General features: G+C 38.2%; 1 protein-coding gene across 1 annotated transcript in view; it reads right to left on the bottom strand.

Annotated features, from left to right (window-relative positions):
• The window catches only part of sima (HIF-1 transcription factor component sima), a 69,131-nt gene that overhangs the window by 42,744 nt on the left and 4,608 nt on the right, over positions 1-21,779 (bottom strand). The window contains 6 exon segments of the mRNA XM_086840706.1: positions 311-452; positions 16,915-17,021; positions 17,179-17,345; positions 17,470-17,688; positions 17,753-17,988; positions 18,046-18,233. Of these exon segments, the coding sequence (XP_086696832.1) occupies positions 311-452; positions 16,915-17,021; positions 17,179-17,345; positions 17,470-17,688; positions 17,753-17,988; positions 18,046-18,233 (1,059 nt within the window).

Genomic DNA, 21,779 nt, shown 5'->3' on the forward strand with positions numbered 1-21,779 from the left:
CACGCAGCACACCCGCCCCCTCCCCATTTCAAGGCAATTCGAATATATATTTCCAAAAAGGGGGGAGGAGAGGAGAAAATTAAATTCAGTCGATTAATAATGGGTAGCAAGGAAAAGCGGGGAAAAAAGAGAAGAAAAGAATTTCACTTTCCGCTTAGCGGCTTAATTAAAAGATAAAATGTAATGAGCAAATATCCGGCATTGTTTCCCCTTCTCAAAAAATACCACCCTTATTCCAGCTCAATTCAGACTCTTTGGGGACCCCATTAAATATTAAGAAAATATATATAATTATCAGAAAATGACTCACCTTATCACGTAATTAACACAAACGACGCTCTGCGGCTTTAATTTATCATAGACGATCGTGGCCTGGCTAACAATCCAACAATAGCCGCCATATTTTCCCAGAAATCGGTACCGACAGGTCTCTCCTTGTCCCTTGCTAAGCACTGCAAAGATATTAAATTAATAATTAATAATAATAATAATGATTTAATTATAATTTCTTAAAAATTAAGAAGAAGCCTTCAGGAAAATGTGGTTCAAGTTCTTGTTTTAGTTATAGGGTTGGCGCTCTTGGCAGGAAAATCAAATTACAATCGCCAAGTAACCACAACTGAGACAGAAAAACAATAAATAAAATTTCTGTGGTTAACCAAAAGACCGCCCACTAAATGTGTCATAATCGGAGCACGGAGCTCTTGAACCAGATATAACCTTATACATTGAGAGATGGAAAAAGATCTTTTGTCTCAAAAGATGGTTTGGGAGTATCATTATGGTAACCAGTGGGGAGTTTTCATCCCACTTTGAACAAGGATACACAGGAGAAATTAAAAACTAAAGGTCAAAGTAGTCTAGATAAAAAAAGGATATTATATTTCCTATTTTAAATATCAGTTTGCACTTTAAGAAAATATCTTAGATCATAAAGAACTTCAAAAACCACTACTGTTATTATTATTTTAATATGCAAATTCCTTTTCAGTGTATCTCTGAGCTGGTTGGCAAATTGTCAAGTCTCAAATTACGGCGCCAAAAGCGCTGGGGCATAAAAATTAAATAATAGCATCTAGCTGCCTGGCAAATGAAGGCCAAAAATGTTGTGGGCGTGGCAGGAGGGTCTTAGGCATTTGATTGAGACTTTGCCTGCTTTTAGACTTAGAAAGGCAGGAGGGCAAAAGGAAAACGTTGCCAAGTAATTTGGCTCAACGAGGACGCCACATAAACTCGATTTTAATTAAAAGCGCCTCCTAAAAAAAAGAAAACGAAAACGAACGGAATAAAATAAATATAAAAGGACCAACCACACACACACACAGCAGAAAGTCAAGGTAAAAGCTTTTATCTGCCACGACTTTCAATCAAATTTTTATGGACGCCACTGGCAGCGACAAGAACATTAAATAAATGATGAAAATTCATAGGAATTTCGGTAAAGCAATTGAAATTCATGGATGCTTCGCCAGCTCAAGTCCAGCAAATTTGGATTAGGCCAATTGCATGGAGTCACAGGTGTACAAAAGAGGGTCATATAACGTTAAGGACAACACAAATAATAATACATTTGCATAAGGTAAGCCAAGAATTAATGAAATTACTTAACTTTGAAAGTACCAAGCGACCTTTGTAACAATTAAACCACAAATTGCAATAACAGAAGGTTTCATAAATACAAGTCACCAAAAATAATGTTATATGGTTCATAGAATAATAATTGAAAAGATTATAGAGCTATCTAAAATATATCATTAGTATAGTTACATGAACTAAAATAATTTAAGTAAGTATACTTGGTTATAAGCACACGAAACGCACTGTAGCCTAGCTTCCTTCATTTATTCATTCAGTTTAATTCGAAATCAGCAGCAGAAAATTAGTTTTTCTTTTCTCATTTCTTGGCTTGGCTTAGACTGGTCATGTATTCAGACTTCTACAGACAGAAAATAGCAAGGATACGAGGCGGGGTAATTATGCGGGATCATTAATAAGACAACAATCTTAAAGGACGAGCCCAAATTCTAGAGATTTTGATGACAGCTCAGCGAGATTGATGCCAGCAAAGACGGCACACATATGTGAAAGCAGCCATCAAATCCTGACCCCAGAAAGTATGCTATGGAAAAGTAACCAAGCTATGACTGGCTTAGAGTTGTCAGGAAGTGAATTAAAAATAGGTAAAGATTTGTTTAATTAAGATGTTTTATACTTAATAGGTCCAAATTCCTTGGACTTAAATATTAATATTGTTGGGGGAGTACTAAATCAGGTAATTTTTATATAATATATAATTTTCCGCTTTTGACAGACTTAAATATCTTATTAAAAACCATTCCAAACTTCAGCTAGACTGTAACTAAACTCACAACACCAACTCGAAGCTCAGACGATTTGCCATTTGGCAGTGTTTATGTGGAATTAGCAAAGTGAGCAGACAGAAAAGGAGCACCAGAAGCAGCAGCAGTAGGAAAAGCAGGAAAAGCCATTGCAGGCAGCTGCAGCAGTGAACTTGATTTGCCCTCAGCCAAGGACTTTTCCCGGACTTTAGCCCCGGCATTTGAGCTTGAGCTTGAGACGGAAAAAATATTAAAATATCTACGCGCGGCAGCAAAGATCATTTATCAGCAATTTTTTAGCAACATTCCTTGGCTGCCATTGCTGCTGCTGCTGCTTTCACAATTTATGAACACGAATGCAATCCGCTTTTCGCATGGCAATGGCAATGGCCATGGCAGTGGAATTGCCAGGACATGGCAGGACGATGGTAGCTCCACTGGCCATTTGTACAAATAATCAAACAGAGCAGAGAGGATGTAGGATGCAGGATGCAGGATGAGCCCAGACTCGAGTCGAATGCAAGACAAACATCAAAACCGCATTCAAGGTTATGTATCAAGCGGGTTTCAGCAAGCACGGATGCTAAGGATTCGAAGGATGTCGGATGCACACAGGATGCACACACACAATGCGTGCTCAGACACGCTCGAGTACACGTTCAAATCCTTGCAGCAACACAACAGTAAATCATCATCAACGCAGTGCACGAACTGAGAGTTGCCCAAAAGGAAGGAACAGGAATTGGAATTGGAATAGGAAAAGGACCCAAGAACAGGAACAGGAACAGGTGCAGCGACACATAAATAAGTTGAATCCTTTTACTGATCGGTAAAGGATTTACACAAATCAAATATAATATTTGTATGAAATAAATATGAGTTCCAAATTTATACCTGCCAGATATCTTCAGGATTAATATAGTTTCTATTTTATAATATAGTTTCCAGTTAAGAAACTTCCTTTACAACTTAAACAAAACAATTTTAAAAAGAAAATGTACACATCTAGATTTTAAATTGAATTTTATACCACCTTTTAACCCTTTCTGACCAATAACCACTGTAGTCCATTCGTTTACTCGCCTTGATTGCTGACCAGAGTCCATGGCATACAGAGGTTCTTAAGGATGGGTCGAGAAATCACATTGGCACAAGTGGATAAGGAAATAAATGTTTGGCTTTGGCTGCCCAAGGATGTGCGCATAAATCAAGGATTTGTTTGCGGATTGCTTCCCAGCACAAAAGGTAGTTGACTTGTTGTGGAGCGTCTCCAAATATTTAGATGTAGCATTGACCTTTTGGGTCATACGCCACGTGGCGTATACGTAATCTGCCCTAATTGAATTAAGCCGTGACATAATCCGCACCCCCACCGATCCACAAGGCACCTACCTTAGCTTAAAGTCAATATGTGCTGGGAATTTATGCAAATTTCACTCTCTATTTTTTATATATTTTTTCCCTTCCTTTAGACTATGTGCCAGTCGTGTGGAAAATTGCATTTCACTACCTTTCTGCCAAGATAGAACATTACGGGGGATTGCAAATCCCAGTTAGTGGCCAACGACTTGAAAGGGTTTCCTCGGGCATAATGCAAACTTAGTGCACAAGTCAAGTCATATTCAAAGACTTAAAGCTGGTCATTACAACTCTGAAACAGCGCTGCCTGCAGTGACCATAAATGGGTTTAATGAATGTTTCCAGGACTTCTTTTCATCCGAAAGAGGGAACTTCTCCCCAAGAATAGGCCAAGTTTTGCGGTTTAAGGGAGCATATTTCATGAGGGAGAAAAACCCAGGGAACCCAAATATACACACGCATGTGTGTGCCAGCTGGCCAGAGTAAGAAAGGACATTTTCCTCTTTTCCTTGGAACGCCCCGCAGCGAGGAAAGTCGACAAGTTTGTTGTTGGGTTCGATGGAGACCATTAAAAACTACTCAAAATGTCAGCAGGACCATAAACCACAAGGGGGGGAAGATGTGCGAAAAGCAGGACCACAAAATGTAACAAATTTGCTTAATTTGCCGACCGAAATAGAAGAAGACCTTTTCTAAAGTTTATTTTTACCTTTCTTTTTGCACAGGAAAAAATAAGGTTATTGAAAAATAAATCAAAGTAACAACTTCCCATTCATTACAAGGAAAAATCTTGCGTTTTTTCCTCTGTGTGACTAGAAAGAAAATGTAAAACGCGAATACAAAGACAGGAAAATCGTAAAAGAAAACCCGAGAAGGCAACAACGGAAGCGGCAAAAAAAAAAAACCAAGTTAATTGAAAACAAAAGTCAAAGAATTTGCATATTTATTTGCCGCCGCACAGCCTCAGACTTCGGTTTTCTTCGACTTTTTCTTTTGCCTGCCACAAAAGTCAATATTTATTTATGCGTGCGGAAAATTTAAATGATTTAAAAGCTGACGAAGCAGAAGAAAAACTAAAGTGCAGTCGGTCCAGTAAAAGCGAAGATTTTTCAACGTCCCGCCTCCTTGTGAGATTTTCTTTGTTTTGCATTAATTAGAATTTAACAAAAATAAATGCTCGGTAATTGCAAACTTTCTCCCAAACCGCCATTTAAGTTTGGCTGAGATTCCCGCCCATTATGCTCATTAATTCCATTCGTGCCAGGTGAAAATATATTTATATATATACCCCATCGCCCCACCTGCCTGCCTTCATTTAATTAACTCAATTTGAGCGTACGGAAAGACATCATCAAGACATCAAGGGGGAGAACTAAGATTGAGAACTGCCTCCAGGTGTTGGATATATACATATATATACATTTGTATCCTTTGAAACATGAGGAAGGAGTTAAAAGGGGATGCTACCAATTTCCGCTCCTTCCTTTGGACTGTTCAAACAATTAAGTGCTGATGCTTGGCAGTTTTTTTCGTTACTTGTTTTTTCTCTTGCTTGTGAAGCAGCTGCAACTTTATTAAGCAAAATTTAATGGCAGTAGCTTTTTCCTACTTGGCTTTTCCCCTGGAACTATGTCTCCACCTCCCCCCTGAACTCCTGTCGTTTTTCATTAGCGCCACCAACTGACTTGCAACAATTGTTGCACACAAACAACAAAATCTCGCCAAAACTTTGGCTGCAATATTTTTCTTTTCTATTTCTCCTTTTTTTTTGCCGCTTCATGCTGAACAATTAGTTTGCCAACTCCGGACGGACGCCTCTACGGCCGGACTTGCCGCTCCTGGTTGCTGTTGTGTCCATTTGCCAAACGTCTAATTGGACTTGCTAAAGATTTCTACAGAGATTTGGGGCAAGTTTTTTTCATTTGTTCCGTTGCTGTTTTTTTTTTTTGCCCCAGCTCAAATGGTGGCTAATAATTCACATGGAGAATGGTTCGAGGGTTTCTCCCCTCAAAATCCTCTTCTCTACTTAATTTTGTTTGGCTTTCTTAATAATTTTTGGGAAAAAGAATGAGGGCTTTCATTCATAATGGAATTACTTTCTTTCAGGGAACGGTCAAACCAATCAATATTGAAAGGGTCGAAAATCCTTTGAGGCATCAATGTTGTCAATAACCACGGTATTTTATGGATAAAACTGACTGATTTGCAATATATATAGGAGAATTTCTCAACATAATTAAAATTTTATTAACTTAAATATCTACTGTTGTATTGTTTTTAAAAATACGTTTCTTTTTAGGTATTATTTAAAGAATTTTGATATTATTGATAAATTGAGAAAAGAAATTCACTAGAAAAAGCATCTGAAAGTACATACAAAAAATCAGGACATAGTATTTAGCAACATTTTAAATTAGTTTAAAACTCCAATTAAGAAACCAAACTGTGTATCTCCTAAAATCCTCGAGATAAAGAATAACCCAAGAATCGATGCAATATTATAGGCAGTTTCAATGCTTTTAAAAGCAATAAAACCTGAGGTAAACTCATTAATTTTATTCCCTATTTGAAGGAATAATATATATTTTATCATATATTAAATATTATATATATTTTCGGCACTTTTTCTCAAATTTAAAACCTTGCCATCACTAAGTCTCCATTGATTGATAACCAATAAATAGTGGTAAACACAAGCCAGAAAGCCGAAAAGTATGCAACACTCTCGAGGTAAAGTGCTGCATCCCATAAAAACTCGCGTGGAGAACACAAAATTTGATGATGCGTCTAAATGCACCACAAAATAAGACCGAGACGGGAAATAGTTTAAAAAGAAAGACAGAGAGGAAGAGGGAGATGGAGACCAGAGTGTTGCTTAAATGTCAATCTATCTGTCTGACTGTCAATTGCAGCAATTGCAGCAGCAGCAGCAGCAACAGCAGCAGCAGCAGCAACAGCAGCAGCAGCGACGACAACGATGACGGCGGCAGCGGCTAAATGCGTTGAAGGAAAATTTCATTTGCAGATATCGTGCTGTCATTTAATAAACGAAATGTGAGACAGAGACGGGGCAGCAGCCAGAAAGAGACACACAGACACACGGACAGACGAACGCAGCGATGCAGTAACAGATATCGGCAACACTTTCCCACAAAACACAGTAAGAACGAAACGAGAACTCGCACACATGTAAAGGAAGTGCGGCAGACTGTAGAAAAAACCAAAATGCTGAGCGACAGGCGGCGGTTAAAGGGGCGGGACCGAAGGAGGGGGAGGGAGGGACTTTTCCAGAGAGTTAGGAGGGGGAAGGGAAGGAACCTCGCAGCGGGACATCGCGTAGGTGAATGCACCCATTGTATAACTAAAACCAATGCCACACAGACAACCAGTACAGATAGGCAAATACACTAAGAGAAAAGGGTAGATAGAATATATTTTAGAATATTCTAGGAAATAATTTTTAATAGTAGAAATCATTTTTAAAATAAAAACAGCAAGTTGTAACTTTGATATTTATATACTTTTAAATTGATTAATTCTATTTAAAAGTTAAGTAGTCATTTCCGACCCTATAAACCATATATATTCTTGATCAGTGTGATAAGCGGAGTCGATTTAGCCGATTCCCGTTGAAAATTAAATTTTTGAAATTTTTTTCAATTTTTTATAACTAAAAAAATTTATTTTTATTTTTACATTTTAAATTGAGTATGCAGATTTATTAAGGTACTAAAAACTAGCACAGAACAGCTTTCCAAATTAAAATTAAGTCTTTTTTGGCTGAGTTATGAGTTTTTTAAACTTTGATTTTGTCGAAAAATTCTATGTGAATTTATAAGTTTTTAGTTCTCTAAGTTCACATCTATAATATTGTTTCTCAGTGTATCCCTGTATTTCTGAGTGTTTTTCTGGTTGTATGTGTATACGTGTCCGCGAGTGAGTTTTCTGTAAATCCCGTTCGTCGCCAACTAAATGCCAATTTCAGAAAATGACGCGGAAAAAAAGGAAGGCACACTGTACAGCTGACACGCAATGCACAGCGGAAAGGAAACAGGGGAATGGCTAGGAAAAGCCCGAGGCGCTTTCCTGATCCTCCCGTCCGCCATAAATAATTGACAATGACAGAGCGCCAAAAGACCAGAGCCAAAAACAACAAATTTAAAATCATTTTCGTGTCGAGCGACAGGCCAGAAATCAACGAGCAAAAGGCAGTGGGAGTGTACCCATCAATCTGTCATAGATTTCCCACCTTAAAAGTCAAAACTCCTTGAAAAAATATGTACAATTCCCTGTGGTAAATGATGGAAAAAATGAGAGCCATCTCAACGAAGATCCATTCACATAAATATTAGTTATTATTGACAATACTTTCATTAAACAAAAATATAAATATCATAGGACTTGAAGCCCTAAACCTTGAGCTTCCTCAAGTCAAATTACTTCTTTATCTTCTACCTTAAGTAAAAATTGATCCAAGCCCGATAAACATTTACAAAAGACCATTAAAATTGGGTCCAACTCTAGAAATAAAATAACAAAATTACGCCATAAAAAGGTCATAAATATATTTCTAATGTGCCCAAAAAAATATGTGTCCTTTTGTGAACTCTCCCACGTTTGAAACAAAAACGGCAATAACTTCCCTCCCAAGGGTTTCCATGAAAAAACGAGCAAATTAAGCCAAAACCAGAAATTGATATTGATGGAAACAGAGTGGGACTTGGACATAATTTCAACATGCTGACCTGTCACCACTGCCCATGGGCCATGGCAAAGGTTTCGAGGACAGCAGTCAACACTTCATTAGAGTCCTTCTCCTTCGATGACAAGAAGCCGGAATATCCTTCAGCCAAAGACCGCAAATATTTTGCCAGTTTACACGACTTATTTAGCAGCGACGGATCAAAGGGGGTTCCCCAAAGTCACAAGCGTCCTTTGATTGATTGAGCAGAGCCCCGGGGACCAAGAAACCAAGTACAAAAAAAAAACAAGTCAAGAAAAGGAAAGGAAAGCTCAAGTCAAAAGGTTTTTTGTTAAGCAAATTGTGGCTGGCTTTGTAAAAGGCTTTTCCTCGAGACTTTGTGGAAAGGGAACACAGAGGCCTGACATTTTGTATTCGATTGTGAAAGGATTTGTAAGGGGATTTGAATGTGCAGGGAGGGAGAGAATATAAGGGGTTTTTTGAAATACAGTGTGGTCAAGGATTTACTAAACTGACAGTCGTGGAAAGTTTATTCATTTTAATAAAATAATTATATTTACATCGTATGGAATCTTTAAAGGAGAAGGCATTTCTAATTTAATTAAAACAAGAAAAGAAACTTTTTTCGGAATCAGAAGTGTAGTTCTTGCTATTTGCAGTTGAATTATAGATCAAATTTGAAATCGATATTTTGTATGACAATTATTTCGATAAATCAAAGTTTAAAAATCTCATAACTCAGCCAAAAAAGCATTAATTTCAACTCGGAAACCGTTCCTATAATAGTTTTTATTAGGTGAATAAATCTAAATACCTGAATAAGGAATAAAATAAATTAAATTTTTTTTTTTCTAATTTTTTTTGACATTTTTAACGCTATAAAATTTTGAAAAAATTTCGAAAATGTATTTTTCTACTAGACATAGCTAGATCGCTTAGGCTTTTGATTCTGATCAAGAATATATATGCTTTATAGGATGGCAAATTCCTCTTTCACCGAGTTACAATCTTCAGACTAAAATTAAAGGGTATTAATACTAAGCACTAGTTACGAACATGAATTAGTTGGTAATACTAATTCAAAAGTCTTGAGTAAGTTAAAGAAACCTTCTTTAACTTGAGTTCCACTGTAACTTCCTCCTGAGAAAACTGTTGCATAGTTTCAGTCTCATCACTTCTTTATCGATAAGAATTTCGCATGCAATTTCTGCTTCTTTTTTTCCCGCTTGCCTAAGCACTTTTATTCGTTTTGTCTGACAACCTTTTTGGGGAAAAGCAAAAGGAATAAGGTGTGGCGGCGGGGAAAATTGGGAACGACTATCATCATCAGGAAAACCTCAGTGCAAGGAAAATCACCGCCCGGCAGCCAAAAACATAAAAACTTTGCACATTCATTGGGTTTGCTTTTGCAAGTCTTTTTTTTTTTGTAGCGACAGTTTTTCAGTGACAGGAAAATGGTGCGCGTTTTTTTAATTTAATGAAAATTTTCCACTTGGTCGATTGACATTTTCTGTTTTCTTTGTTGCTCCGCACCTCCCCGACGAAAATTATGGGTGGATGGGTGTTGCAAGCAAAAGTTTCCTCTGAGGTTTTGGCAAATAAACACACAAATTTACTTAGCTGCTGGGTGGGAAAATTTGCAGTGGAAAATGGCAATGCGGCTGGCGCGCAACTTTTATCATTTTGCCTTTGTTTGGAGCGTGTAATCAAATGCATATTTGCATGCCACTATATTCCCTCCCGGCAGCCCTGGAGCTCCTCAACTCCTTAAGCTTTTTGCCTTTTGTATAATTTTCTGCAAGACTTGCGAAAAACTTGCAAAGGCGGCAAAAGTTTTCTTCTTCCCATTTAAGCGCACAAAAGTATGCAATGCGAAGGCCCCCTGATAAAGGGAAATGAACAGTGTTACTCATTTTTGGAAAGAAGTTTAAATAATTGGAAATATAAGAAAGATATAACTATAGTTTCAAAACATAGAGCATTTTTTTAGAAGTAAAATATTCTAGCTCTCAAAAAAACTATAAAATTACAAAGGAATCTACTATAGTAAATCCTTATAATTATACATTTATGTTACATAATTTTCAAACATTATTATAGGTTCTATTTAAATATTCTCTTAAATATATGTCCCTTCTCTTTGAATGTTTAAACTTTTGATATTAAACCCAGTGTACTCCAAGATCACAAAAGGGATGCAAAAGCGATTGAGGCGACTATAAACTCAATTAGCCAGCCCCCTGGACTCTGAATGACTGCCATAAAAGTGTTGAAGGAATCGAAATGAACTTGGGCAAATGTCATTAGAGAAACGAGAAGTATTGCACCCTCCGTTGAATGCACACATTAAATGTTATTAACGCATTTCTCCATTTTGTTGCTACAGTTCAATGGAATAGTTATCTAATTTCACATGAAATGCTAGAGGAAATTGTTGCCACATTTATATGAGGGAGCAAGAGATCATCATTCCCCAACATTGTGTGACGTGACAATTGAGTAAAACACGTAGCGGAAAATTCTCCGAATCATTGTGCAAATTTAAAGCGCGAAAAGCGAAAATCCTTCAGGCGAAAACTGCCTGGAAGGTAGGAAAAGTGCAGTAGCATTTACATTCATCATCATAAGTCACTGCCCGGACACAAATGAAATGAAATATTTGCAGAGGTGCCAGAGATAGTACAGGATACTGCTACTACTACTACTAGTACTTTTTGGGAAAGAAGGTGGCTTCGCCAAATAGAGCCATTGAGCGCTAAGCCGGCGGTGGAGGAGCAACACAACAAAATGCATCCTCCGGGAATCGGGATACCAGGGCTAAGCAGGAATTTTCACTTCCCCCAACTAATGGCATCCTCTGCTGGATGCAGCTCAGCACTCACGTAGAAGGAGAGCTGCTGCTCCGGCATATTTAATAAACTCTCGCAAATTAAGCGGCATCGCGGAGAGGGCACCATAAATCAACAGGTAAGAGGTGAGCGTGCGTCCACCTGAGAGTAGAGTAGAGTCCTTCCTCCCTCTCAAAGCGTTTTGCTGCAGTTCATTAACATTAGTAGCCAGCCAGCGGAATTTCCAAAGGCAGAAAGGATCAAGGACCTTTTGCCAAATAGAGATTAGTTACTCTAAACCCTTTGTGGGGTAAAAATAAATATTGACTTCAAATTACTGCGGGTAATAAGAGAAGTTATTATATCCTCTGAATTTAAAAGGACTTTAAGGCAGTACACTCACCACCTAAGAACTCTAAAGACCTTAAGCCTATGCAGCCAAGTGATGATGGATATCCAACAAGCTCAACTCTGAGCCACCTGTTGGCCAAAGGACACCAAGCACTAGGGATAAATGCAGCATGGAAAGTAATTTATTTGGCATTTCTCACAAAAAGGAAGCTGCCAGCAAACTTCAAGTCAGCCACATCCGGCGCAAACTTTAAGCCGCATTTCCGCTCATGCAATTTTAATTTGTCAAATGCAAGAGAGACGCGATGAGGATGCCGAGGATGCGGACGATGCTAAAATTAACTGGAAAATTTTACAATCCTGGCGAGGCAGGATTACGTCGGCAGTCGGCAGGCAGCAGGAGTCAGTCCGTTGCCGAAATGAGGATGCCGTCGAGCCACTCGAATTGGACCATTAGTTTCGACGGCATTAGTTTGGCGCTTTCATGGCCCAGACGATGCGAATAAATAAGAGACGAGCAGCGGGGACGCAGATGGAGTTGGAAATGGATGTGGCAGTAGATATGGTTAAAGGAGGAGCTGGGAGCCAGGAGCTAGGAGCTGGTAGCTAGGAGCTCCCAGGAGCAAGAGTGGACCAGCGTCGATCCCCTGGTGGAATTATGCATGTAATAAAATGCGGCGGCATTGGCAGCAAAGGCAAAACTGCAACAACCCGTGCCCAGGCACGCCCCCAAAAAACGCCCACTTTTGCCGCGAACTAAATTTAAGTGCATTAACATAAAGCGGTTTCAAGACTGTGGTAGGAAAATGAACAAAGTTGTAAGGAAAATAATTCAAAACTTGTAGCTTGCCTAAGTTCCCTAAGTTTTCCTTAGATTAACGTATAAAATATTAAAAAATTGTGTGATATACTATTACTGGATCAAAAAAATGATTACATTCTAAGTAGTTGTCAAAATTTCAATTCTAAAATATCAAAAAATCCTAACCATAGTGCATTGCCAGCCCGAACAAGATAAATAAACTTTTGGTGGGCAACTGTGGCAAGGTTTCCTGTGGCATGAGTTCTCCTACAAAAAAAGGAGACGAGGTATCCTACCGAAAGAGGGGAAGCTTTAGGGTGGAACCGCTCTGATGAGTGCAACGACTTTGGCGCTAACCGTCAGCATCATCGACACTTTTGGCAGGAAGCGCTGGCGAGCCGGGCTCAGACATACTCTATAGAACGTATAGTTTGGTTCAGGACATGGCCAGGAAGCTCGTCTGGCTGGTAGTCAAGTCCCTGGAGCTATAGCTGCTGGATGTGTGTGGTGTGCGTGGCCCCGGGTGTGTGTGAGACATTAACAGACTCGTAAACTGGCAGTTGTGCTTGTTATGTTGATTATACAACCCAGCTGAAAGCGTGGGAGTAAAATAGAAATAAAGTTGGAAGAAAAGTTGCACTTGAAAACGGCAAATGCTAAGCAGGATTTAAGGGGTTATTTTACTACAAATACCTTAATATTTTTAAACAATTTAAAACCTCAGCTGGATACCCAAAGAAATTAAAGTCATTAACTAAGAAGTCATTAACCTAGAAAATACTCTAGTTAAGTTAGGTCTTTGATGTCTGCATATCAAAGACCTAACTTAACTAGAGTATTTTCTAGGAATCTCAAGTTAAAGGTCACAAAAAGTTTTAATATCTTCAATCTCCCATCATTCTGTATTTACTTAGTAATTGTTTATTATAAAATACCACTTTTTTGAACTTTACTGATATTTCCTTAATATATTGTTTTAAAGTCACCTCGCGTAGGCCATTCCCCTAAAAAGTATGCAACACTTGGCGCCACGCCCCCAATAGCGTACGTGCCTGTCCAAGGATCACACCAGCTCCTTGTTGCCTTATGCCCCGCCGAGAAACAAGTGTCAGCCGAGAAGGAAACAAATACAACCAGAAACAGAAACAGAAAACTCTAACTGAAAACTGAAAACGGAAAACGAGGAAAACTAACAGCAAACAAGCCAGGGGGGGAAGGCGGAAAGGAAGTTGGCTTGTGGCAAGAGTTGAAAGTTGAATGTCTGGCAAATGCGGCGGCAATGCCCCCGAATGCAAGTCAGTGCAGAATGCAATTCCCACCCTTTGCCATTGCATTGAATTTTCCAGGGGGAAAAACTTTTTACACGCAGCCAGCTCGAAATCTGCCAAAGCCACTTTTCGGTATTGTTTTTTGTTGCTTTTCACAAATTTATTGCCACACTCTTGGGCTCCCAGCTCCAGCTCCTCCCTATTCCCTCACAGAAAACCCGATCCTGGGCTTTATCTCTCCGCTGTCTGTCTGTCAGAGGATATTTATCTGGCACGTTAAGTTTACTTTTGCCCCACCGCTTTTCCTTGAATCCACATATTTTTCCACTGCTTTTCGCCCCCCACCGCATTCGTTTCATAATTTTTCGCCTCGCGGCCAAATTGTCGTCTTTATTTGCAGCATGGAAATGCTACTGCTCGAACGCAATTTCCCAGCTCCATTTCCATTTCCATTGCCATGGTGCTGCAGGAAAATGGTAAACGCTGCGCCCTTTGTGAGATTTTCCCCGCATGACATTTGCGATTTTCCGCACATTTTGTACTTTATTGAACTGTTTGTCACATGACGTTTAGTATTTTGCGAGCTGCGCCAGCTGCAGGCAAAAACCCTCACAGATATACTTTCCCATATGAGTACAGTGAAAATGTGAAAGGAAAACTGCTTGGAAAAATACGAGGACCTCCTTAATAGTTGGAAATTATATCACAAGAATTTGTTTGTCATTGAAGTCGGTTAAAGTGAGAAAACTTTTCGAACTTAATTTGAAGCTTGAAACGCTTTAATTACCTTTACTTCTTCCCATTTATGAATAAGAAAATAATACTTTATAGTTCCTTTTTATTTTTTAAAGTCTTTCTTGAATCCTCTTTCTAAAATTTCAAATTTTTATACATAAATTGAGATTATGGTTCTACAAATTCCACACTTCCCCACAGTTCACTGTCATTGGTTGCCCATCTTCATTTAATTTTCATAAACGGAAAAGAAAGGGGTGTGTTGATGGAGCCTTTCAAAAGAGGGAACCACCGATACAGACCGAAAGACCGACAGAACGACCGACCGCCAGCTGACCCCCCTTATTACTAAGCCATGTAAACTTGATGAAAATCAAATGGAAATAAAAACGGACAGCACTCATAAACAATAATATGGCAAGTGTGCACAGGCAAGCAGCTTTCAAGGAAAAACTTTCAAGAAAACCCAAAGAGCACACAACTTAATAAAAACAAAAATGTATGAAATACTTTTACGACTTTCGAAGACATTTTTACAACTTGCTGGCAAGTTTTGCTAACGATATGCGAGATGCAGGAGGAACTCCACCAACTCCAACTGGACATGGAGGCAGCTGCATTCCAGGGACCGCGTCCTGGTCAAATGGATACGTCGCATCATAAAACCGAAAGTCATTTCGCACAGAACGTGTCTACAGCAAAGTCTGGGGAACGGGAAATGTCCGGCCAAGAAGCCAAAGTCATCGCAGCCAATAATAATTCCAATTGTAGTGCAGTGACAATTTTCCGTCTATTCTGTCCATCCTAGCTCCTTGGGAGGAAGGATGCAGGGAAGGATGCTCTCTTTTGGGCACTTTTGGGTACAATGTACCCCAAACAATGGTCAGCAGGAGCAGCAGAAGCACCAGCAGCAGCGGAGTTTTTATTGCCCAAGCTCTGGCATTTTAAGTGCAAAAAGCCAACGAAGCAGCAGCAGCAGCACCATCGGCAGTGGCAACATTATTTGGTCAATGTAGACGACATGACGCGGCCATTAAGAGCAACAAATAAGCAAACAATAACTAGGAACCGCGCCCAGGATGAGCTTGGGAGAAATTAAGAAAAATGCTTAAGATGGCTGCGAGAACGGAAAGCTTCTTATTCCTTCCATTATTTTACTTGTCTTTCTACACTACAAAAAATACCATCAACTCATGTATTTTAAGAGGTAAAGTCCAAATACATATCTATGAAAATGTCTCGCCTCATATCACATCAAGCATATCGCAAACATATCGAAATATATAAAATCAATTTCAAGAAAATATTGTTTAACTAAATTTTGTCTGTTTTATCAACTTTTAAAATATCGATCAACCTTCAAGTCAAATATCAATAATCGAATTTTGAAATATCAATAAATACCAATAATTGTATTTATCGGAAAATTTAAATCTATCGAATTCTGCATTATCAATATATCAATACGTTTTGGTTGTCATATCAATAAAAACGTTCAGTATCATGAGTCTCAACCTTGCATTCCTATATTAAAATTACTTTTGAAAAGCCTTATGAGCTTATTATCTACATATTTAAGTCAGTAGGAGGAACAATTAATTATGTACTTTAGGAAATGTCAAATGAACATAAAACTAAGGCTCGTCGATGGATAATGCTGTTAATCAGCTATAAATATTCCCGCTTAAAATATTTATACACAAATTTAACAGAGAAACAATTCCATATATACTACTTCATATCACAATCAAAATGCTAATGCTAAATAATAATATTTATATTTGAATGATAAATACTTTGCTTAAGCACACTGACTTGTTAAACCCTCTAATGTTTTCTCCTCTGTGGGCAGACACATTTATCTATCGCTCGAGTTGGATATCTTGGGTGTGATAAAGATACTTTTGGCTTATGAAAATTGATTGCAAATGAGCAGGCGGTCTTTGGCTGCGACTTCGATTGCTAATCTGGATTATATAGATTCAGCCAGAATGGAATGAAATGCTTCGAATAAACAAGGCTACACGCTACTAGGAAACATAATTGAATCAACAATAAAAACTTCCTAATAAACAAAATAATAAAGATATGAAAAAAAGAGACTAGATAGCGCTGAACAGAGATTTCAGCTGTCTCGCTGCTGCCCTGACCAATTCATTTAGTTTCGCAAAAGCTAATTAGCAACTAAAGTGAAATTAAAGCAGAGCCAAGTCAAGCCAACGACTAATGGTCTTTGTGTTGCGACCCTTGGGAGGAGGGAAAAGAGTGGGGTCTGCGCCAAAGAGGAAGGTGCTACAACTAATTAAATGCAATAAGCTATGGCAACTGCTGGACGTGAACAGGAGCCAGGACAGGTAGCGCACCGGACGAGTGACAACTTTGTTTTGATGTGCCGGACACTCTTCCGGCATCCAACGACAACCGAGCGTGTTTTAATTTGCACATTAAAGTAATTAGTTTAGCATTAGTTAGCTGCAGTTAGTTTTAATGAGTCGCGAGTTTTCGTAGGTAGTTTGGACAGCTCACTCACCGCTCTTGAAGGTGGCCATAAGGCGTTCAGAATCAGCTCCATGCTGGCAGACAAATAAAGATGTATCAAGCAAGTCGCTGGGCGAATATCCCAACAAGCCATGCATCCTGAAAGATCAAAATCAGAAAGAGTTAGAAGGTGTTTATAGATTATAACAGCTATGCTCCAAATTCTAATTTGATTTTATCACAAACTCGTAAAAGAATCTATAGATTTTAATTAGTATAAGTAAAAGTTGGAGCATAGCTGGTATATCATTCCTACTTGTCATCCACATAGGTGAATTTCATATCCAGCGAATGCTTCGTAAGGAAAGTGCTGGTTCCCAAGGGTATTTCAATGTTCGAGGGATGAGGAATGGGTCTTCCCACGGCGATCAGCAGGCGTTCGCCCTTGGCATTGATCACCAAGTGTCCAGTAATGTGAATGACCTGTAAGTAGTACAAGTATAAGATTCAAAACGATAGAAACCAAGGGGCAATCACAATAATTACAAAGTAAACAAGCTACCCTTGTTATTATTACAATTATATTATATATAAAAGGCAATCTCACCTTGTAGGAGGCGCTCTTGATGTTAATGCTGCGTCCACGACTGGTCAAGGTGCACTTTAAACGCACAAACAAGTCCCTGTGATGGGTGGTCACCCCAGAGTCCTGCTGCTCGTCCTTGACCTTGTCAGCGTTCTCTCGCTTTAGGCTAAGTGCCTCCTTGATCTCGGCATGATCGCACTGATGCGAGTACTCCCAAATCTGTTGGCCAAGAGTGTCGATCTAAAAGGATTAAGAAAATGAGTTATTAGTATAGATTCTCCTTTAAATAATTTGAATTACTCACTTTGGTAATGCCCAGATACTCGACCACGTTCTCGGTGACATAGGTAATATCACCCTCGTGGGACAGGACCAGTAGGAAACCATCCATGGTCTGCTTTAAGAGCTGACTGGCTTCGGCTCCATTAAGCCAATCCTCGCAGCCAATTTCCAGCTTGGGTTTGACTTCCCGCAGCTGCTGTTCCTCTACAGCATCAATGTCCTGCTTAATGTCCTCATTGCAGTTGCGTAAACTGGGAACTACATAGAATTCATAAGTGTAATTAATTTAATTATTATAAAAATCAAAATACTTACCAAACTGCAGCATCTCGCGAATCTTAAGAAACGCTATGGTAATCCTCATCACCGAGGCCTTGTCCAGTTGATTGACATCATCGGTTTTCAGCGGCAGAGCCTGTGAGAGTTCCATGAAAATCTCCGTCTCCTTGGAGCGACGACATCTGGCCGCATCTCTCGATTTTTCCTTACGCTTCTCATTGTTCCTGCAAAGATCATGGACAAATTAGCATAATTTCTGAGCGATCACGTAGGCAGGCCACTGTTCTGTGTGGCAAAAAGATGAAGGGGATGTGAATGGGCTGGGAGGCTGGCAGTAATATGCGTGCATTTCAATTGCACTTTCATTCCCGTTTCATTGCTTTTGATTCAATTCACGCGGCCAGAGCCAGCAATTTTCCAATTAAATGAACACCGCCTGCAATTTTCGCGTTTTGCTGCCCGGCCATGCGCAAAAAAAAAATAAAATAGAAGCGAAAAAGCGAAGGCGATCAACACGGCGCCAAAGTTCATGGCAGCCATGTATTTAAAGTGGATTTCTATATATTATTATATATTTTAAAAAGTGATATAATAATGTATGCAAGGAACTACTTATTAAGTCTTATTTAAGCTTTATTTTGCATTAAAGTTATCTTCTTCATAACTTTCTAAAAATCATAGGCAACTAAATACTTTATCAAGGTACTTTATCAAGGGAGGAGTAAATAAATTACTTAACAAAATATAAGAAAAAATATAATTAAAAGTATACAAAGAATAAAAGATTAGGCATTTTATTTTATCGTATAAATAAACCTTTTGTAAAAAGCAAAAAAGGTAATCTAATATATAGAAATATGATATAGATAATGATGAATTGGTTGTTGTTTTCTAAAATGTATATACCGAGATTGATTTTAAGTAATATTGCAGAGTAATGCCTTGATTTTAATAATTTCATAATATAGTTATAAGGTTATAAGGTTATATATTTAAAAGAACGATGTCACAACCAGATTTCCATTGCAAATTAATATTTATCAGACATTGCATAGTTAGTGAAAGCAATAACACTTCCTCTGCTAAAGAAATTGATAAAGAATATTAAGTAAAAGGCAGCCTACTTCACCTTAGTTCTTGTTAAGACTATTTTGCATAAATCCATTATTCATTGTATAATGTCTATGAGGATCTTGACCTACAACGGCACCCCCTTAGAGAAAACTGTCTGAAGAGGGCTCCCCGGGGGGCTTTGGATAGTTTATAATGTCAGCTTTTTGGGGTTCCGAGAATAGCCAGCAAGTCACACGTTCGCCTGATAAAGTTAGCCTCCGACTGCCTTGGCCCCAATATTAATATCTTATATTATAAAGTGGAAGACTTTTTGGAAATTTCGGCGAGACGATTGACGAAGCTCCTCGCCACCTGTCCCGATGAGTTGTCAATTAGCGACTGTGCAGAGTTGTGATTAAGCCCCCTTAAAGCCGGGGGATTCAACTCGTTTCGATATTGGCGACAAGTTTTAATGGTTTAACAAGCAAAGAACTAATTCTACGGCAGAGCACTGACCTCACACACATACAGACACTATCAATTTATATATATTTATATATCTTTTTTGAGAAATTCTAAGAAAAGACGAATGGCGTCCCTCGGGAACAGGGGGAAAAAGTATAGAAAGTTTGCCAAGAAAATCTCGTGAGCAGCGGCACATGGAATGAAACTAATTCGGAAATTTATGCAGCATGCTCATAATATTTTATTTATTATCGAAATAGAGGGCAAACTTGTATAATCCGTGGTACACGCTAATTTTTGCACGTACTACTGGGTTTGGGGTGACAGAAAATCGTCAACTCTGCATTAAAAGGCAGGTGTTTTTTTTTCGCTCGGGAAAATTCGCATGGCAACCACAAGTTAAAATTTCAAGCAGTTTTTAGATAGATATTTCCAAGACCTAAGTATCACCTGTCAATGAAGGATATCGAGCGAACACAAAGGGGAAACCTATCAGCCGCCATAGACAGCGGAATCTGGGACTCTATTGAGTGATGTTTACGTCAGTCTAAAGGCTGTCCAATAAAGGCTTTAAAATACCCCTTTAGGAAAGGGTATTTTAGTTTTTTATTAGCAAAGCTAAATCAGATTGTAACTCACAATTCATTTAACTGATTGCTGTATAATTAATTAAAGTGTGAAAATGCCAATCAAACTCAATAAATGTTTGCTTGAATAGTTGCATCAAGTATGTGCCACTGAAAAGTTTATAAATTACATAGCTAACCAGTTGAATGGCCGCAATCAACTATTAGAGGTTGATTTATTAAATTATTATATTTAATACACAACTACATATTAGAGGTTAAGTAATACAACTTCTATAACAACTATTAGAAGTTGATTTATACAACTTTTATATGTAAATCTATAAAATCTACATAAAGAAGAGTATTTAATCTATAAAATAAGTCTTAATATTTAAAGCAAGTATCCCCATGATCTTGTTTAAAAACCCAAAGCTTTAGCTTTCGATTTCACATTTTCCCGACAAGCAAACAGAGTGAGAGAGAAACATTGGGTTAATAATATTAATAGAACTGAAAGTAAGAGAGATAAGAGGGGGTTTTCATTGTCAATCAAACTGAATTGACTGATTGATGGAAACCAGGCAAAGGTTTGAAGCAAAAGGCGAAAATCGAAATGCAGCCGGTTAGATAACTAATATAGTAATGTATTATTTCACCCACTATGTATACAATATATTATCGCTATGCACACAACTAACAATCTTAAAGTTTATACATATACAAACCCATGTGCATTTATAAGTAATATTTGTGCACGGGCCATAGAAAGCGACTTAGAGCGCCTTTGATTGCATGCTAATGGCCTGCTTAAATGGACTGATCGAGGGGTTTTTTTATTTCTTTTTGTTGTTGTCTGTTCATTAGAACAGAAGCTACATAACTATGGATTGTTAAATATTCTGACAGTGACAGTAGAATTGCCTTGTTATTGGCCAGCAGCTGTCGTTGTTGTTGCTAAGTACTTCCGCTCCAAAGCGAAGCTTAAACAGTGGCCAAAAGCGGTGTATAAATTTAAAAGAAACTGCAAAAGTTGAATAAATAATAAACAATGACAAATTGGGTTAAATAGAAAATAATAAATAATAATAATAAATAATTCATACAATTTCTTTAGTCTCCTTTGTTTTTTTAAACCTCTTTCCAAATATTTTGAAATCAAGTCTAATCAAGTTAACCACAAATCAAGGCACTGATTAAAGAAGAAATAAAGTTATTTAACACGTTAGATAAGGCAACTTTATAAACTAATCAACAATTAAATAAATGTATTTTAGTATCATTTCTTATCAACACCACAAAGAACTTTGCTTTAACTCATTTCTCATATAATTTTTAACAATTTAAAGGACTCCTTAACAACAATTTATCCCACAGTTCAGTTAAGCTTTAAAATAAACCAAATCAGAATACAAACACGTGGCCAGCTTTAAGATTCTTATCCCTCAGACACCTTTAGGATGCTGACCTCTGCTTTTGAAATTTCAAAACTCTTAGCCAAAATGCGTCGTATCTCCAGGGCGTGATATCAGCGAAAACATTTAAGATACGACTCGAGGTGTTAATGCCAAGTTCATGGGACAGTAAATCAGGGGTCAGGGATGTTTGGTTTGGCCCAATATAAATCTGGACAGGGGGAAGTCTTTTAGTTTCGGGCTTTCTTGCGTCAGTTTGGCTTTGACTCTC

Source organism: Drosophila serrata, unplaced genomic scaffold (assembly GCF_035046125.1).
Source record: "Drosophila serrata isolate PLE 108 unplaced genomic scaffold, ASM3504612v1 contig_382, whole genome shotgun sequence".
In the NCBI taxonomy this organism is placed as follows: domain Eukaryota; kingdom Metazoa; phylum Arthropoda; class Insecta; order Diptera; family Drosophilidae; genus Drosophila; species Drosophila serrata.